Here is a 20,074-nt window from a genome sequence, read left to right as displayed (position 1 = left end):
GTAGTTGTGGCTCGCGGGCTCTAGAGCACAGGCTCAGTAGTTGTGGCGCACGGGCTTCATTGTTCCGCGGCATGAGGGAATTTCCCGGACCAGGGCTCGAACCCGTGTCCCCTGCATTGGCAGGTGGATTCTTAACCACTGCGCCACCAGGGAAGCCCTTTGTTGACTCTTAATGTGGTGAAATTGTTGATTTATCTTTCGACATTAAAGCCTGCATTCCTGGAATAAACCCCACTTGGCCCGGACATTTTGTCCTCTTCATATATACCACTGAATTCCATTTGTTCTGTGTCTGGAATATTTGAGTGTATTTTACCAAAAGAAGTTAGGCTGTGGTGTTCCTTTTTGGATTTCCTCATCATGTTTGGATCTTAGTGTTATAGTGGCCTCATAAAACAAGTTGAGGGATCAGAAACTGCTTTCCTAAGCACCTGTTGCTCCCATCACCTAGTTTAGGTCTCTCCCCTGGATTAGTTGGAGAAATCTTTCTGTAAAAGATAGTATTTTCATCTCTGTCACAACCAGTCATTTCTGTCTTTGTAGTGCGAAAGCAGCCACCAAAAATACATAGACATGGGCTTCCCTGGTGGCGCAGTGGCTGGGAGTCCGCCTGCTGATGCAGGGGACACGGGTTCGTGCCCCGGTCCGGGAGGATCCCACATGCTGCGGAGCGGCTGGGCCCGTGAGCCATGGCCACTGAGCCTGCGCGTCCGGAGCCTGTGCTCCACAACGGGAGAGGCCGCAACAGTGAGAGGCCCTCGTACCGCAAAAAAAAAAAAAAAAATACATAGACACATGAGAGTAGCAGTGTTTCAGTAAAACTTTATTTGCAAAAACAGGCAAGGGAACAGATTTGGCTCAGAGGATATAGTTTGCAGACTCCTGTCCAAGCCTACTAATGGAATGTAGGAGTTTCTTCCCATCCAGGGAACCTGGACGCCCCCACTGCCCCCATGTGTGTATAGTGAGTATTGATTACTTCCCTGTCCTTTGGACACTTCTGTTGCCCTCCTCTGTCTACACATGTATTTCCCATCCTCAGTTCTCTTGTACTGTCTACATCATTTTTGCGTCTACCTAAAAGTATTTTGTTAATATTTATTAACATTTTTCCTTAAATTGAAGCAGTTACTTTATCCTGAATTTTCAAATACATCTATTAATTGTACTTGCATGAGGCACATTAAAGTAAATAACTTTGACTTTAAAAGATCTGGCCCTGTGCTACGTAAAATTGTTTTAGGTACTGTCAGAGGTAGGGATGCCATCCGGGAATCCTTGATATGCACGAATAAAGCAGTTGTCGTGGTTTGCAGGTCTCTACCTGTCTCTCGCTGGCTTGTCTGTTGAGTGGTGGCACTGCCCTAGGTGCTGGGGTTGGAAGGACAGATGGGAGGGGGAAGTCTTTTCCTCCCCACCTAGAGAGTGTCACAGATTAATTAAAGAGGCGTGTGACACAGAGGCTGATAAAAGTGAGGTTGGAGGAGTTCGCAGAGGACCACAGGGGAGGGTGCAGAGAGCAGGAGGCACTTGAGCTAGAACTCTTCAGGCAAAGGAGGAACGAGAGCATTTCAACCAAAACCAAGAGCCAGAGTTCGTGCCGGGAGGCTCAGCAAAGCCCCGCGTGTTTATGGAGGAGGAACCATCTTGGCGAGGGGAACAAAGGATACGGGACGGGAGGGGAAGGAAGGAAGTACTGGGACGCTGGGTCAGCAGCACAGGAAGGCCAGGATGTCCAGTGGGAAGCCACTGATTAGTCTTTGAAAGTAAATCTGGAGGCCGTGTGTGTAAGTCAGGGATGACTCGCAGTGAAAACAGAGACTCAACCAAAATGGTGACTGTTGACACCAATTAGCAGCCGGGGGAAATGCTCATATTGTGTTAGGTTAGAAAGAACACGGGTGCAGAATTCTAGGACCCCAAGAGTTACACGTAAAAACTACTTTGCGTAGGGCAAGCGGACTGGAGGAAATCCCCCGTGTGAGAACAGCACTTGTGTCGAGCACATAATGCTTGACTTATTCCCTCTCTCCTCCAACTTGGTTTCTCTGTTTTCCCCCCAAGTCCTATGTTAATTGTAGTTTTTAACCGTGCTGTCCGTTGTAAATCTCCGGTTTGGCAGTCGTGCTCGACTTTCCCAGTCACGAATAGCAGGGTTCACGAGGGTTCAAAGCCGTTGCGGCCACGGTGCCGGAAGGGGCGGGCTCCGAGCGAGGCTGCTCCGAGCGGCGGCCGGAAGCGGGAGCTGAGGTCTGGGTGAACTTGTGGGGGCAGGCGGCCGCCTCCCCGGCGCCCCTCGCGGAGCTGCCGCCCCCCCCCCCCCCCCGGCCAGCTGTGGCCCCAGGAGGAAGTAGCACCCTTGGTTTACAACCTGACTCGTGCTCTCTCCTTCTGGAGGCCTCCCAGGTTTAGCGGATGTTACAAGTCTTGGCAGGGGTGCGAGGTCTGCAACAGCCAGCAGCCCAGGCTGCTCTCCGCCGCCACCCCTGGGGTCCAGGCCAGATGTTAGAAGTGAAACCCTGTTTTTAACGAGGTCCTCCTGGTATTTCTTCTGGGCGCCATCCAAGCAGTCCCATTTTACACTGAATTCCACGTTACGGCAGGTCGGTGAGAACAGGTCTGCGGCTCAGAAAGCCACCTCCCTGCCCTCGGTTTTTTCTCCAGCAAGATCCTGGAGAATTGGGACAGTGTGGGAGAGCTGGGTCTCGGGGATTTTTTTTTTTTTTTTTTTTAAGATAAACACATTGAAGTGTAGAGTTGTCATGAACATGTATAGTGATGTAGACTGAAAAATCAAAAAGAACTCTCAGCATATGTTTGCGCTTTTTACCATGGGTAAAGCTAGAGTTTACGGTTATAAATTGCTTCCCGGGCAGAAAACGTAATCCTCTGGTGAGACGAATCCATCACTTCCAAAAAGAAGAAGTGAACTGATAATACATCGGCCCCCAGAGATGAGGGTATGATTTCTTATTCTCCCGCCTTTTCTGTTTACATCTTCTCACTCCGTGTGTGTGCATGTGTGCGTGTCTGTGTGTGTGTCTGTGTCTGTGTTCCTCTGTTTGATTTATTTGGTCCAGCTCGCTCTGGACCACCCTCAGCCTCTCTCCCGTCTTTATTTTTATCGGTACTGTCCCCACCCGCACACCTGAGTCACCCGGTCCCCCCACCCTCCTCGCCCCCCCAGAGGAAGGCGGGCCGCTTTGCAGGCAGCTGCAGTGCTGTTAGAGAAAACTTTGTGATCCGGGAAGTACTGACAGAGGAGAAGCTGTGCTGACTGCGCCGTGTCCAGGGATGTTACAGAAGTAAGGAAGTGCTACGTATTCCTTAGCAGTCCACGGTTTCGTTTTCAGAACGACCCCATTGTCAAATCCCGGTGGCCAGTTGGACTGGATGAGTGTGTTGACCAGTGGCTGCTTGGTGGTCATTAATCTTAGGGCTGGAGCGACGGCCAGAGCCATTGACCTCTCTCTCTCGAGGTGGCTTTTGCAGGCATGTGGAAATCGTATTACAGTCCCCCCATGCACAGACTCTCACATGTGTGCTTTCACTTCCTGACCAGTAGGGGGCACCCCCACCAAGCTCCCCACCCTCCGTTATGTTCATAAAGCCGTGGTCCCGGTTCCTCTCTCTGTTTCTTGGCGTCTGGTCTCTGCATGTGATAAGGTTTCTTGTGGCCCTGGTGGCCTGGCGTGGCCGCTTCCCACTGGAGTTGTAAGGAATGGCTTCTTCTTTCCGTGGCCTTCATCTCTCCATGTCATCACTCACTCACCTCCATAAATTAAAATCCCGTGGGTTTGATTGGGACGATAAGGTCATTTTTTCCTCTGCCTAGAATTTTAGAATTGAAAGGGACCTCGGAGATCGCCTAATTCCACCTGTTTGTTGGTCAGGAAAGGAAGCCAGGGAAGCAAGTGAGGGCAGGCCCGGGCCTCGGAGCACATGGGTGAAGTGTGTTCTCTCTGTGAACAAAAAGAAACAGTACCAGGGCTTCCCTGGTGACGCAGTGGTTGAGAGTCCGCCTGCCGATGCAGGGCACACGGGTTCGTGCCCCGGTCCGGGAAGATCCCACATGCCGCGGAGCAGCTGGGCCCGTGAGCCATGGCCGCTGAGCCTGCGCGTCTGGAGCCTGTGCTCCGCAACAGGAGAGGCCGCAACAGTGAGAGGCCTGCGTAAAGAAACGGTAGCAAACTCCTGCACCACTGCATCTGACTTTGCTGTCTCTTGTTCCCAATATAGTTTTTTCATACACTTCATCTTTGTTTGCCTCTTTAACCTGGAAAGCATTCTGTCTAGTTTCTGCAACGTAGGCCTTGTTTGCAACTTATTTCGTTGAAATTTGAAATATAAATGGTATTAACTGAAGAGACGATTTTCTTCCTCTTTTTAAAAAGGATACCATTTTGAATCATTCAGAGGTTTCTAAACAACTTTTAGTAGTGTCTGGTGTGTGGGTTAAGAGAATGGACTCAGAGATCAGATGGCCACTTGCTAGCTGTGTGCCCTCGGGGAAATCACTTTTAACTGCTCTGTGACTCAATTTCCCCATCTGTAATAGGGATTTATTAAGACTGAATCATAGGTTGTTGCCAACTCGCTAACCTAATTCATGAAAAGGGCTGATACACATAATAAGCACTTAATATCATTACTTTTATGATTAACTATTATTATTCTCAAATAACGTGATGGGTTTTTAATTCTGGAATAGACATATGGCCAAGAGCCCTCTTTGGTGTTTTAAGACTGTTGCTTGTATGACATCTTCATCTAAAAGCTGCTTTCCCGAAACTGAGTTATTTGTAGTGAGGTGGATGGGCCTAGAGAGTGTCATACAGAGTGAAGTAAGTCAGAAAGAGAAATACAAATACCGTATGCTAACACGTATATATGGAATCTAGGAAAAAAACATGGTTCTGAAGAACCCAGGGGCAGGACAGGAATAAAGACGCAGACGTAGAGAATGGACTTGAGGGCACAGGGCCGGGGAAGGGTAAGCTGGGACGAAGTGAGAGAGTGGCATGGACATATATACACTACCAAATGTAAAATAGATAGCTAGTGGGAAGCAGCCGCATGGCACAGGGAGATCAGCTCATTGCTTTGTGGCCACCTAGAGGGGTGGGATAGGGAGGGTGGGAGGGAGACGCAAGAGGGAGGAGATACGGGGACATATGTATATGTATAGCTGATTCACTTTGTTATACAGCAGAAATTAACACACTGTTGTAAAGCAATTATACTCCAATAAAGATGTTATAAAAAAATAAAAGCTGTTTTCCCTCTGTTATGCCGTTGCACCTAAATCCTTCATTCTTGTACTTCTTCCTAGTCTTTCATTCTGAAAACAATGAGGACTCAGTTTTATTCAGTTTCTCACCCCCCTTCGTCTACATCAGCTTCCCCGGTGTCTCTCAGCCATTCTACCAGTCCATCTGCAGCCCCAGCTGCTGTACTGAGGAAGGCGCTCTGTGTTACCTGTGAATCCCGATGGGCTTCCTGCCCTCAGGGAGCGTCGTCAGCCTTCTCAGGAGCTAGGAGACAAATGGGGATAAAGAGGGTGCTGCGCACTGCACCACGGCAAGATGGAGGAACGGGGAGGCTGCCGCGGGAGCCGGGAGCAGAGAGCAGCCGTCCCCTAGCGCGAGGACAAAGAGCAGGGATGCGCGGCCGCAGGCCTGGGGACCGGGAGGTCTCAGCAGTAAGGGAGAGGGAATTGAGCGGCAGGGTCGCTCAGCCTGACCCCACTGGCTTCGAGGCTGGATCACTCTTTGGCTTGGAGAGCTGTCCTGTGCATGGTAGGTGTTTAGCAGCCTCCTGGTCTCTACCTACTAGCCGACAGCACACACATACACAGCCCCTGGCGATGAGCAAAGATGTTTCCAGATACTGCCCAGCACCTTCCTCTGGCAGATGGAATGGCCCTCGCTTGAAAAGCACGAACCACTGTTCTGGACCAAGAGAGCAGAGTACAAGCAGAGCCATCCTGCAGGAAGGCAGGTGTGTGCTTCTAGCAAAAGCAGCCTGGAGAAGCAGTGAGATAAGGCCAGGCTCAAAACAGGTGGCGCAGTGGTTGAGAATCTGCCTGCCTGTGCAGTGGACACGGGTTCGAGCCCTGGTCTGGGAGGATCCCACATGCCGCGGAGCAACTAGGCCCGTGAGCCACAACTACTGAGCCTGCGCGTCTGGAGCCTGTGCTCCGCAACAAGAGAGGCCGTGACAGTGAGAGGCCCACGCACCGCGATGAAGAGTGGCCCCCGCTCACCACAACTAGAGAAAGCCCTCGCACGGAAACGAAGACCCAACACAGCCAAAAATAAATAAATAAAAAAAAAAAAAAAAAAAACACAGGGAATCAGAGGCCTCGAGGGTTATTCCCAGGCCTGCAGGCTCCTCACTGCTTTTGAGAAGGAGAGTAAGTCCTAGGTTCCTTGTGGGGCATCAGCCAGGTTACTGTGGTAGTTCTGTGTCCCATCACATAGCACCTGGAAAGCCTGAATGCTGCTGCCGGACACAAAGGAAGCGCGGAGTAAATGTCGGTGCTAGGCTGCTGCCGTCGTTGCCACTGTCAATCAGACAGAGCAGGAGGAGAGTCTTAGTGCCTTTGGGCCGCTGTAACAAAGCACTGCAGACTGAGTGGCACATAAACACACACGCTTGTTTCTCGCCGTCTGGAGGCTGAGAAGTCCTGGGTGCCGGCAGGTTCGGTGGGACCCCCTGACAGCCCCGCAAAGTGCTCTGGGAAGAAAGTTATATTTACTCCTACAGAGATAACTGTGGGAGTTTCTGCTCGTGTTGATATAAGGACCAATCCCATTCCTGAGGACTCTGCCCTCATGACCTCACCGCCTCCAGAGGCCCCGCCACCTAATACCATCACTTTAGGAGGGTGGGTGTCAACATATGAATTTGGGGGAGACAGACATTCAGTCCGCAGCAGAAAGAAATGAACGAGCACATATGGGAGGCCATGACATCTGCTTTTGTGTGGTCCGTGTGTGTGTACACATATATGTATACATGCATATATCTACGTGTGTGTGTGTGTCTATATGTATACATACATATATCTACGTGTGTGTGTGTGTGTGTGTGTATCTGTCTATCTATATGTATATATACAGTAATCAAGTTGGCACGCTTTTCCTATAAAGGAGTAGATGGTAAATATCTTTGGCTTTGTCGGCCGTACTAGCTCTGTTGTAGCTACTCAGCTCTGCCATCATAGTGTGAAAGGAGCCGTAGGCAATATATCAACTCATGTGCGTGGCTGTGTTCCAGTCAAACTTTATTTCTAGGCACAGGCAGCGTGGGCCTCAGCTTGCCTATCCCTGATCTAAGTAATTTTCGTATCGTGCCCATTGGCCTTGGACAGCTGTCAGTATTCCAAGTATAAAGTCCATTAAGTACTTTATAAAGATTCTGCGTTTTAGTGCCTCAAATCGGTGCCCTTGGTATTTGTTCCAGCTGAAGATGCAGAACCAACGGCAGAGCTGCCTAAGGATTCCGTGTCTGCTTTTCTCTGCCGAATAAGCAGTGTGTCTAAGGGCCGTGAGTGATCATTTAGCAGGTTTTGCTGATGAATCAGGCCAGCGTTAATGGGGCAGGATGGTTCACTGCACGACTCGAATGGTTTGGGAAGCCATTTCTGAAAGAGGTGTGGCTTAGTGGTTTTGCATTAAACAAAGCATGTACTCAGTTTGTTTTAAATCTGTTTTTATTGCCTAGTTGGATGGAGCACCTTCCCTCACCTGCTGTTTTCCTCTCTCATGAGATGGTAGCACCTTTCACCCTAAATGGGAAGGATTTTACTCTTCAAGATCTTTTTTTTTTAATTTACTGTTTTTATTGAAGTATAGTTGATTTACAATATTGTGTTCGTTTCAGGTATACAGCAAAGTGATATGTGTAGAGAGATGTATATATATCTACATAGATATGTATATATCTATATTCTTTTTAAAAATTCGATTCCATTATAATTTATTACAAGATATTGACTATAGTTCCCTGTGCTCTACAGCAAATCCTTGTTGGTTATCTATGTGATGTATAGTAGTGTGTATCTATTAGTCCCATACTCCTAATTTAGCCCTCCCCATCTTCCCCTTTGGTAGCCATAAGTTTGTTTTCTCTGTCTGTGAGTCTCTTTCTGTTTTGTAAATAGGTTCATTTGTACTGTTTTTTTAGATTCCACACACAAGTGATATCATACGGTATTTGTCTCTGTCTGATTTACTTCCTTAGTGTGATCATCTCTAGGGCCATCCATGTTGCTACCAATGGCATCATTTCAGTTTTTATGGCTGAGTAGTGTGTCTCATTGTGTCCACACTGCATCTTCTTTATCCATTCATCTACTGATGGACAGTTAGGTTGCTTCCATGCCTTGGCTGTTGTGAATAGTGCTGCAGTGAACACCGGGGTGCAGGTATCTTTTCAGATTAGTTACTCTTGAAGGTCTTACTGTGCTTTATAAAAAACGTAGTGCTTGTGTTGAACCTTTCCCAGTTTCTCATGATGATACCCTTTTTTCTCCTCGGAAGTATCTTCACTTCGTCTGGTTATCCGCCGTTACCGTGTGTTATCTGAATTCTGTCACGCGCTTTTCGACGGCAGCAGTCCACCCGCGGTGTTTATAAACCCAGCAGAAGTGTGAGTAGACGAGACCTGTGGATTGTGTCCTTTTGGGGGGTGTGCTTCCTCTGGGCCATTGGTTGTCTGCCATGGTTAGGGTGAGTTAGGCAACATCTGTAGACCTTTTTGGTTGTCATGGCCGAGAGGAGGCTTGCTACTAGCATCTAGTGTGTAGAGGGACTTCCCTGGCGGTCCAGTGGTCAGGAATCGGCACTTTCACCTCCGTGGCTGCAGGTTCCGTCCCCTGGTTGGGGAACTAAGATCCTGCATACAGCACGGTGCAGCCAAAAAAAAAAAATCTACCGTGTAGAGCCCAGGGATGCTGCTAAACATCTACAGTGCACAGGATTAAACATCTACAGTGCACAGGACAGCCCCTTCCAGCTCCCCGGCCCAGCGAAGGATGGTTTGTAGAGACCAGGGATGCTGCTAAACATCTACAGTGCACAGGACAGCGCCCCGGATGCTGCTAAACATCTACAGTGCACAGGACTAAACATCTACAGTGCACAGGACAGCGCCCCGGATGCTGCTAAACATCTACAGTGCACAGGACAGCCCCTTCCAGCTCCCCGGCCCAACGAAGAATGGTTTGGCCCAAATGTCAGTCATGCCACAGCTGAGAAACCTTCCTGAGGAGAGATTCATCGGGGATGACTCTTGCTTAGCAGGAGGCAAGTCTGCGGGCTTCAGTGACCGCTCCAGGCCGCCCGCGCAGTGGACAGCAAGGACGCGCACACTGAGCCGTCCCAGGAATCTTTCATCAAGGTGCCACCCAGCTCTGCATTCTGCCCCTGTTTACCAACTTCCACACCTGCCATTGAGCAGCTCTGAGCATTTCCACCTCTGTCACTGACATCCGGTTCTCTGTTCCTCCCAGTGTCTTGTTGGGGAGAAGAAGGGATGCACTGAAAGCTGGGGGACAGCTGAGGAGGCGTAAGGCACACAAGTCATAGCACTGGCAGACTGAAAACGGATATGCTCATTAGCCCTGGAGCCTCGTTGGGAGGGGTGGTGCGCTGCTGGTGGCATATGGAGGCTGGCCACCCCCAACACAGGGGCATCCTTCCTGGAGATGCCGGTCTTCCAAGGTGGCGCATTACACGGCACCTTGGCACAGGGCAGTAACCGTGACCTAAGAGGAAGTGCTCAAGCAGGCCTCCCCGACAGAGGCTGAGGACGTCCCCCTGTTCCACGGTGAATGAATTCCAGAACCGGGAAGTACCCTAACGACATCAGTTGTCCTCATTGCATGGACAAGGCAACATGGAAAAGGGATGTTTCCACTAGTTCATGGTCTTCTATCTAGATTAAAAAGCATCTGCGGGGGCTTCCCTGGTGGCGCAGTGGTTCAGAGTCCGCCTGCCGATGTGGGGGACACGGGTTCGTGCCCCGGTCCGGGAAGATCCCACGTGCCGCGGAGCGGCTGGGCCCGTGAGCCATGGCCGCTGAGCCTGCGCGTCCGGAGCCTGTGCTCCGCAACGGGAGAGGCCACAACAGTGAGAGACCCGCGTACCGCAAAAAAAAAAAAAAAAAAAAAAAAAGCATCTGTGGAAACCATGTAAATGTCCATCGACAGATGAATGGGCTAAAGAAGATGTGGTACATATATACGATGGATTACTTACTACCCAGCCATAAAAAAGAATGAAGTAATGCCATTTGCAGCAACATGGATGGACCTAGAGTTGATTATACTAAATGAAGTGAGTCAGACAGAGAAAGACAAATACCATATGATATCACTTCTATGTGGAATCTAAAATATGACACAAATGAACCCATCTACAAAACAAACAGACTCACAGACATAGAGAACAGACTTGTGGTTGCCAAGGTGGAGGGTGGGGAAGGGATTGAGTGGGAATTTGGGATTAGGAGATGCAAACTATTATATGTAGAATGGATAAACAACAAGGCATAGCACAGGGAACTCTATTTAATGTTCTGTGACAGATCACAATGGAAAGGAATATATACATGCATAACTGAGTCACTTTGCTGTACAGAAGAAACTAACACAACATTGTAAGTCAACTATCAATAAAATTTTTTTTAAAAATCTTGTGATAAACCATAATGGGAGAGAATATGAAAAAGAATGTGTGTATGTATAATGGAACCACTTTGCTGTACAGCACAAATTAACACAGCATTGTAAATCATCTAGACTTCGATTAAAAATAAATTTAAACTAGAAAAAGTCTCTGTGTTCCTGCTGCTCTCGCCTCTGATTCTCCCTTCAGCTCCTTGAGGTACTCCTTAGCCCCGCGTGGTAGTAGAGGAAACGGAGGCCCAGCCCAGTGAAGTGGCCTGGCCCAGACCCTCAGGTCCTGTGTGGCTGAGCGAGGATGGAACCCAGGACTCCTGACACTTTGTCTGCCTGGCCCTCCCACTTGCCTTGATGAAATCTGGTTGGCCAGAAATCAAGAAGAAAGTCTCAAAAACAAATGGACTGAAAGCAACCATTGATTTGGAGGCCACACATAGATCTGTCCAAAGAAATGCAGCTAATGTAAATTTAAACAGATAGGAGGACTCTCTTCAGCAGTGACATGGAACATTACAGCAAGGGTTTGAAGATAACCTAGCTTCCAGTCATGATGTACTGTCATCTCCAATAGCGGACCCAAGTGTTCAAGGTCATGGTTCCCTTATAGAGCTTTATCCTCCTTAGTCATCATTTTGCTTTAGTGGGGGGACATTCCTTCTAGCAGATGGCTTTCAGCCCTCCTCTTTGCAGAAGCCTCAGACTCACACACACACACACACCCATTCGTCTTCAGTGCTCCATCCCCTTCTTTCAGCGGTCCTTCACTGAGTATCGTCATCAACATGTTCTAGAAATGGAATCTACTTGGAAGAGCAGTATCACGGGGAGAGATAAGAAAGTTATGCAACCAAACTATACACCCAACCCAGATAAAGAGAGCAACCAAGGACGTATTCAAGTCTTGGCTCAGAAGTGGGTTTGCACCCAGTTCTTTTCAAGTTGCCTGCACTGTATCTGTGGCTGCTGGTGGTCCAGCTAGGAATGGACTTGGCATTCACCTGGAGAATTGAAGAATTTTGGTTCCTGTGCCCGTGGGTCTTAGAGTAAGTAAGGTTAAAAAGGTGAACCTTGGAGTCACGTAGTCTAGAGTTGAAATTCTAGTTCAGCCTCTCATCACATGTATGGACCTTGGACAGGTTATCTTATTTCTCCAGCATGTGTCCTTCTCATGTGTAAAACAGAAACACCAACTCTGAACAGCTGCTCTGAAGATGGAGATAATGGACACAAAGTGCCCAGGTTGATTAAAGGTGGTGAGGTAGTCAGAATCTGCTGTGTTTCATGTGACTTAAGTAGCATTGCTAACAAATATCCTATATTATTAACACATATATGTGGAACCTAGAAAATGGTACAGATGAACCGGTTTGCATGGCAGAAATAGAGACACAGATGTAGAGAACAAATGTATGGACCTCAAGGGGGGAACGTGGCAGGGGTGGTGGTGTGATTAATTAGGAGATTGGGACCGACATGGATACACTAATATGTATAAAATGGATAACTAATAAGAACCTGCTGTATTAAAAAATCAATAAAATAAAATTCAAAAAAAAGTAGCATTTTTATGGCCCTGTGTTACTTGAGGGAATAAATGAGTGGGTGAGCAGATGAATGAAATAATACTTCTGTAGACTGAATTTTGTATTTCCCTTCCGAACACACACACACACACACACAGACACACAAATACATATGCTGAAGCATAATCCCCAGTGTGATATTTGGAGGCAGAGACTTTAGGAGGTGATTAGGTCATGGGGATGGGGCCCTTGTGAATGGGATTGGTGCCCTTCTAAGAGGCCGCATGGAGCGCTCTTGCTCCTTCCACCTTGTGAGGTTACAGGGAAAAGACAGTCATCTGTGGACCAGGAAGTGGGTTCTCACCAGACACTGAATTTGCCAGTACCTTGATCTTGGACTTCAGCCTCCGGAACTGTGAGAAATAAATGTCTGCTGCTGACACCACCCAGTGTGTGGTGTTTAGTTATAGCAGCTGTAACGGACTAAGACATACACCAAAAGCTTGACTTTTCTCCCACGGCTGCTCCATCAGTCACTGAGATGTATTTGTCAGGAGCCCTGGTCACAGTCAAAGCTGTGCTCTGGTGGAACACTCTGTAGAAGTTTCTAGGTGGAGTTGTGTGGTGGGCTGCGATTGGTGTCCTACTGCCTGAGTTTGGAGCTAGTGACTGGGGTGTGTCAGTTACCCTTGGGAGATCTCAGGACCTGATCCGTAAAAGGGAGAAAAGAGAACGAGGGAATGACTGCAGAGGGTTACGGAATTAGGAGGAAATCCTTGGAGCAATGCCTGACTGAGAGAGTGTATACCGTGTAATGGCTGGCGGGTGTTATTTTATTACTGCCGCGGCGGGCGTAGTCCTGCACTAGACCTTGTGAAGATACCAGGAGGATAACAAATGGCTCTCAGTCCAGTGTCCTGTCCCATCAGCTGGTGGAGACACGAATGGAAGAGATGGTAGGAGCCAGGTGGACGGGGCTGTCACCTAGGAAGAATTCTTAGGAGAGAGAAGCCATTGTGGCCCAGAGTATATAGGGATGAGCCCATGCGATGGGGAGTCCGGCCAAGAACCCACTCGGTCCTGCTCCATCCATTGACCTCAGATTTTTCTAGTCTACCCCTTGCCGGAAAATGAGTGATAAGAGCTTAGAGATTAAGACCGTCCACAGGGTGGCAGAGACTCGGGGGGATAGAGTCATTGGTTAACACAGGGGTGGGTGGTTCTGTTCTGGCAGGAGTGGGTAGGGGAACGGAGGGCAGTGAGAGAGAAAACAAGTTAGAGGGAGAAGGGAAGGCTGACTGCAAAGGGCGTTTGTTCATGTCCTTCAGAGAGTAAGAGCAGAGGGACTCTGTGCGGGGAGAGCCTCTGAGGTGCTGTCCTGTACAGTCTAATTTAGGGGGTTACAGTGCATAAAGAAATGTACACAAGTTAATAGCAGCTACGGTGCTACTCCTGAAATAAGTATCAAGTGTCTGTTTTATATATTCTTAATAATGAGGCCATGAGCGGCAGGTGGGCTGAGCAACAGGGATTGGAGAGAGAAAGGGACGCAGATGCAGACAGAGCTCTTCTCGCCTGAGGGAACCTTCCCATCTGCTGAGCGTTTTGTTCATTGCAGAGGCTGGTTGTGTTTTGGTAACGAAAGGCAGAAGCACTGAGGATGTTGACTCTGATGGAGGGCGGGGGGCCCGCGGGGTTGATGAATGTGAGTGTGGCTCCAGCGGCGGGGAGACCCCCGCCAGCCACCCGCCAGCACGTAGGATGAGCCAGGGGTGATGGGAGGGCGCTCGTGGCGGAGACACCTTGGGAGTGGGCTGCCCGGGGCCCACACAGGTGAGGGTCTGACAGAGCAAAAGGCAGCCTGTGCCTCGGACCCGCAGCCCTGTCCCCCATGGCCCCGCAGCTCCCCCTGCCCTGCCCCGTGCCCTCCTTTATTGAAACAGGCATTGTTTGCGACCTGCAGTCACCGTCCTGACTTTGCTCCCGACGTTTGCCTCCAGGCAGCTCCATCCACACCTTACCTGCGAGCCCCTCTCACTTGCCCAGTGTTGTCAGCGGCTTCCTACGGAGGCACTTGCTGAGGGGTGCTAGGGGAGGAAGGGGGAAACCCAGCACCTCTTAGCCAAGGGGATCGCCCAGTGTTTCGGTAAAAGGACCCAAGGCCACACCACTGAGTCCGGACCGGCCTCTTTTTCTTCGGGCAGTTGGTGGTGAGATTCATGTGCCGTGAGCACCGCAGGGAGGGTGCAGGCAGACGTGAGCCTGAACTTCTGGGAGGAGCCCTGCAAGCCAGGCCGAGAGCCCCGCGGTCTGACTGCTGTAACAGAAACCTTGAACCCGGGCCGACACGGGCCTGTTTGGCTTTTAAAACGCGGAAAGGGCTCTACCTTTACAGCTGTTTCCCGTCCCGCGCAAGTCAGAGGCCTGCCTTGCTCTGCGTCTCTCCCTCTCGCTGCCGCATCCTGCCCGCGACACCCCACATCGCAGGCCGGGCATCCTCCGGCCACGTCCCTTCCGCTGTTAAGCGCGTTGACATCAGCGGTGCCGCCTTCTAGGTCTCAGTGGCTGTGCCTTCCGCCCTTGGTCCAGGCTTCACGGAACGCTGGCCTCCCTGTCTTGCTGCAGGTTTTTCGCACTCGGCGTTCACGTTCGGTATCGAGAGCCACATAAGCCAGTCCAACATCAATGGGACTCTCGTGCCGCCGGCTGCCCTCATCTCCATCCTGCAGAAGGGCCTGCAGTATGTGGAGGCCGAGATCAGCATCAACGAGGTACGTGCACCCCCGGGGCGGGCCCAGGCCGCGCGCACGCTGCATCGTGCGCGCGCACACCCTGGATCGCGCGCGCGCTGGGAAGACGCGTCACCTTAGCACACGGTTCCCCGCCATCTCTCGCGGTCGGTTAGGGTTCCTTCTCTCTTTGCGGTAAATACTTTCTTCAGTGGGGGGTGGCGCTTCCGTTGTACCCAAGGAGCAATCTTCCGAGGCCCTTTAGGTGGTTGTGTCGTTTTCCATATCCATGCGCACATCGCCAGCTGTGGACTGACGTCACACTACGTTGCCAAATGGGAAAAACACGCAGCAGATCCGCAGCTGCTTTATACGCTCATCCCTGGGTATGCACCGGGGATTGGTTCCACGACCTGCCGCAGGTACCAAAACCCGTAGTGCTCGGGTCCCACAGTTGGCCCTCCTGTATCCGCAGATTCCACATCCGCGGATTCTACCAGCCGCGGATGGTAAACGTAGTAGTAAATGTGTTGGGAAAAAAAAAAAAAATCCACGTATAGTGGACCTTGCCAGTTCAGACCTGTGTTGTTCAAGGGTCAGGGGTGCTTCAGGACAGGTGTGGGCCTTGCACGTGCACAGAAAACGCCCACCCCCCCGGAATATTTTGAGCAGTTCAGTCGAAGAGGGATCCTGGGAAACATTTGCCTAGAATCTGTGCTTCGTGTGGACCCGACAGAGGGCACAGCCAGAGACCACGGAGGACAGATGAGGACTGTTGTGTTCGAGAGGATTCCAAGGGATGGTCTTGTTACCCGTTGAAGAGCTGCAGAGGAAGGGGGCAGTTGTATCCATAATTATAAATTTAAGTCACTCCAATTTGTTTGTGTCCCCTCCCTCTTTATAGATTGGGGCACAGTGTTCCCTCCCTCTTTATAGATTGGGGCACGATGAGTCCTTGGGCCAACTTCATACCAATTTTTAAATGGGCTCTTTTGGTTGAAAACAGTGCCCGTCTCCCCTGTTCTATTTTGCTCTTGGGATCGTACTGTGAAGGTGCCCGGGGCCTCCTGTGATGTCCGAGGCCTCCCTTGCATCTCGGTCTGAGCCCCTCTTACTTTCACCGCACTTCCCGCCGTCTCTCCTTCTTTCTGCCCTCGTTTCTCCCACCTCGGTCTGGCACGCTGCTCTGCCCCAACTTCCCGTCTCCTGTCACGGTCCATCCTGCACAGCTGACGCCGTCCACTGCCCACATGCCCCTCTTTACCACCAAGTGTCCCCTTCCCGGGTCACACCACCCTCGGGCCCAAGATCTTCCTGAACCCTTCCAGTTTCCTCCATCCCCTCTCCCTCTGAACTGCTCTCACCCTTACAAGCCTGTCTTTTTTTTTTCTTTTCTTAACATCTTTATTGGAGTATAATTGCTTTACAATGGTGTGTTAGTTTCTGCTGTATAACAAAGCGAATCAGTTACACATATACATATGTCCTCATATCTCTTGCCTCTTGCGTCTGCCTCACAAGCCTGTCTCATGCATAGCATTTAGCTCCACTTTCTCTTCAGCTTTTAAAACTACGGAAGGAATGTGTCTTGTGTTCTGTCACGTGTATTCCTCTGCTGTTTTCCAAAACCCCACATCCTTAAAAACACCTGAGTGTCTGCCTACCCTGTGCTCTTTCTTGCCTAACAACGGGCAGTCTCCTCTTTCCTTGTCTTACATTGGGTGCCTGGGATCTTCCACCAGCAACTTGAGGCCCCGTCGCGTCTCTCTTTCCACAAAACAAACAAGTGTGGGGATAGGGTTACAGGACCCCAGAGGCCCCACCGGCTCTCAGATTGTGTGATGCTGAGTGAGATTGGATTTCCCTTCCCCCTGCCCCTGCGGCCCCCTGCCCCAGTTTCTACGTCTTTCATCCGCGGAGAGGCCCCCATACCTCTCTCTCTCGGCAATTCAAAGTCCAGTGTGTCCAGAGGAGAACGAAAGGTCATCTCATTTGTCACTTAGGTTTCGGGTAGTTAAAAGTGAGACAGTGTGCTTTTAGAGCTTAAACTAGAAGGTTTTTTGTCACCCTGGGCAGTTACAGCCTTTTGCAAAATCATCATCCACTTGGGGCTTGAATATACGAAGAAGGAAGGTGACGTAGAAGCCGGCTGACCAGTTGGTCAGCACTGGCCCCTCCATGGCTGGAACCCGGGCAGCTGTGAGGTGACTGGCTCCTTTTCCCCGTGTTCTCTGTTATTTTATATTGTTTCCCTGATTTTCAAGTACTGTGTAGTAACCTGTAGTCAGCTGGGGTGATGTTTCATTCACACGCTGTGTTGCTGAAACTTAGGTCCTTCAGTTCTTCCTGATTTATGAGAAAACAGGCTAAAACGTGTTTGCACGTCCCGTAGACACACTGAGAGGCTCTGAGTTTCGTGTGAGTGATATCTGGAGCGCTTTCTAAGGAAGGAACTCCCTCCTGCGTTGCTAAGTGTGTATGAAAATGTTTTCATTATCCACGGAAGCCAGAGGCTCCGGGGAAGTTCGGAAAACAGGAATTGTAACTAAACGATGCTGTTGTTAGAGTATCGTGGCCGTGTTAGTCTGTGCGCTGATCCCAGGAAGTCATTTCAGATGGTAGCAGACGTGTGTGTTTTAGTACATCAGACGGACAGATGCATTAGGAGTCATGTCGTGAGCAGTGCGGGAATGTCTGATTTGGGCCTGCGGTCTCCGAAGAGACGTCTGTCCTATCAAAAGGGAGCAGTTCCACACCTGTCAGAGCGCCTGGGCGGGGTTTCCCACCCTCGGCACTCTTGACACTTGGGGGCCAGATCATTCCTTGCTCCAGGGCCGTCCTGGGCCCTGGGGGGTGTGGAGTAGCGTCCCTGGTCTCCACCCGCTAGACGCCAGGAGCACCTCCACAGTCATGACAACCAGAAATGCCTCCAGACTTGACCACATGTCCCCCGAGGGGGTAGAATCGCCCCCCTGTTGAGGACAGCGCGTCAGGGGTAGCCCTGTTGTCATGACAGGAAGTATCCGGATGCAGGTTGGTATTTACCGAGTGCTGGGTGCCCTCTGGCAGCAGCAGGCACACCGGGCCCTCCATGGACGCTCGCTCTTGCCGGCCCCTACCCGCCTGCGCGCTCTGGGATCCCTTGCCCTGGCTCAGGACGCCCGGTCCGGCCCCGCCTGCTCGGCGGCCCCGCGGCTCCCGGGATCCTGCGTGTCTGTCCCCGACGCGCACCCGTCTCGCTGGGAGCTGACATCTGTGCCTGGGCTCTGTCCGCAGGACGGCACGGTGTTCGACGGCCGCCCGATAGAGTCGCTGTCCCTGATTGACGCGGTGATGCCCGACGTGGTGCAGACGCGGCAGCAGGCCTTCCGGGAGAAGCTGGCGCAGCAGCAGGCCAGCGTGGCGGCCACGGCGGCGGCGGCGGCCCCGGCGGCCCCGACGGCCCCGGCGGCCGTTTCCCAGCAGAACCCACCAAAGAACGGCGAGGCCACGGTGAACGGGGAAGAGAACGGAGCGCATGCGATAAGTGAGTGCGGGGCTCCAGAGCTTCGCGCTCCGGCAGCTTCTCCCTCGTCTGAGTCTGGGCAAGTCCTGCAGACCCCTTCCAGACCTGCCTGCTGGGCGGTGCGTATGCGGCAGCGTCTAGGGCTGGCTTGTTCTGTGGCCAGGAGGGCTTCGCGCTCTGTTCTCACTGAGATCCTTGGACGCAGCATTCTCTCAGCTTTAGGAGGTTGTGCTACTCTGAGGACTCATTTGTTCCACCTGTGATTGCTGTCGGGCACAAAAAGGAGGCCCCTGCGCCGTCCTCCGGCCTCGCGGACGAACTCTGACCTGACACTCGGAGCTCACGGTCACTGACAGGGCACCCGGCACAGACAGCAAGTGCCGTCTTATTTGGTGGTTGCAGCAGGGTCCCTGTTAGGTAATGGCCCTGAAGCGTCCGGCAGACGAGTCGGAGAGCATGAACCTTTACCCAGGGAGCCTGCCGGCACTTTGACACGCGGCATATCAACTCGGAGACGGCTTCAGGGTCTGAGCTCAGAGTGTGTGTGCGCACTGCGCACGTGCGTGTGCGTGTGTGCGTGCGTGTGTGTGCTTCCTCCTTTGAAAATCATTTCCCTCCGAGCAGCCATGCCGCCCCTGCGGGGGCGGCTCACCCCCCGCCCCGGCACAGGCCGTCTCCCGCTAGAGTCGAGATGCAGCTGCAGCGCTGCGCAGGAAGCCGGGGCAGGCAGCAGCGCGGGTTATGTTACAGCAGGGTGGCCTGAAGCCCATCTGTCTAGCGTCCGATGAAAAGACCTCCCGCCGGCAGGCCCCATGATCACTGTTAACGAGGTCCAAGATGACGGGACAGGGAAAGAAGAAGAAAAAATAGGTGGCTTGTACCCACAGGTCATTTATGGGCTGCCCACTCCCGTGGGATACATCCCTCAAGGCGCCCAAAATAAAGAAAACAGGAAGGAGGTACGTGTCCTTGTCTTTAGGCTTCCGCCCCAGGCAGCGATCCTAATTGGTGAGCTCTGAGAAACCTCTGTATCCGCCGAGACAGAAATTTTGCAAACTTATAAATTGCACCGTGTATTTTAAATCTTAACCTCTAAGGGAGTGTGGCCACGTGGAGACCGTCGCATGCCTTAAGGAACGCCGGTGGCTGGCAGGCCTTTGTTTCAGGAGTCCCTAAGCGTTACTTTTCACCCGAGGGCTGGCCAGCACCCCATCCCACGTACACCGTCCGGTGGTTTCCGACTCTCACCTTGTTCCGGAAACTAGTCCCACCTGCTCTTTGCTCCCATCTTGCTACAAGGCAGGCTGTGGCCTGAATGGAGTCTCTGAAGTGATCGTTCATTCTGATCTTCAAGAATCTTTTTTCTTGTGCCACAGAGGGGGAAAACGGCCACTACCCAGGGGGAATCTCTTCCGGGTGGCACTTAGCATGCCCTGTCACCCTTCCAGAGCCTGGACCCTGTGGGTTATATGGAGGGAGGACTGCTTGGGTTCAGAAACCTGGTGGTTCTGCTTGGCTTGAAAAGCATGGTACGCAGACGACTCCAGTCAGAAGATAGCACTTGAGTCCCAAGACTCTGAGGGGTTGAGGGTAGCAAGCTTCCAGCAGAATGATGGCCTGCCCCCGT

General features: G+C 51.3%; 1 protein-coding gene across 8 annotated transcripts in view; it reads left to right on the top strand.

Moving 5' to 3' along the window:
* The window catches only part of LOC137216322 (F-box-like/WD repeat-containing protein TBL1X), a 231,348-nt gene that overhangs the window by 191,168 nt on the left and 20,106 nt on the right, over positions 1 to 20,074 (top strand). For all 8 annotated transcript variants that reach the window (XM_067722255.1, XM_067722252.1, XM_067722257.1 and 5 more), the window contains 2 exons: positions 14,839 to 14,984; positions 18,219 to 18,468. In XM_067722255.1, coding sequence (XP_067578356.1) covers positions 14,839 to 14,984; positions 18,219 to 18,468 — 396 coding nt within the window. The remainder of the gene's footprint in view (positions 1 to 14,838; positions 14,985 to 18,218; positions 18,469 to 20,074) is intronic.

Source organism: Pseudorca crassidens, chromosome X (genome assembly GCF_039906515.1).
Source record: "Pseudorca crassidens isolate mPseCra1 chromosome X, mPseCra1.hap1, whole genome shotgun sequence".
In the NCBI taxonomy this organism is placed as follows: domain Eukaryota; kingdom Metazoa; phylum Chordata; class Mammalia; order Artiodactyla; family Delphinidae; genus Pseudorca; species Pseudorca crassidens.
The sequence above is the reverse complement of the archived record's forward strand: the minus strand, read 5'-3'. Positions and strand labels throughout refer to the sequence as shown.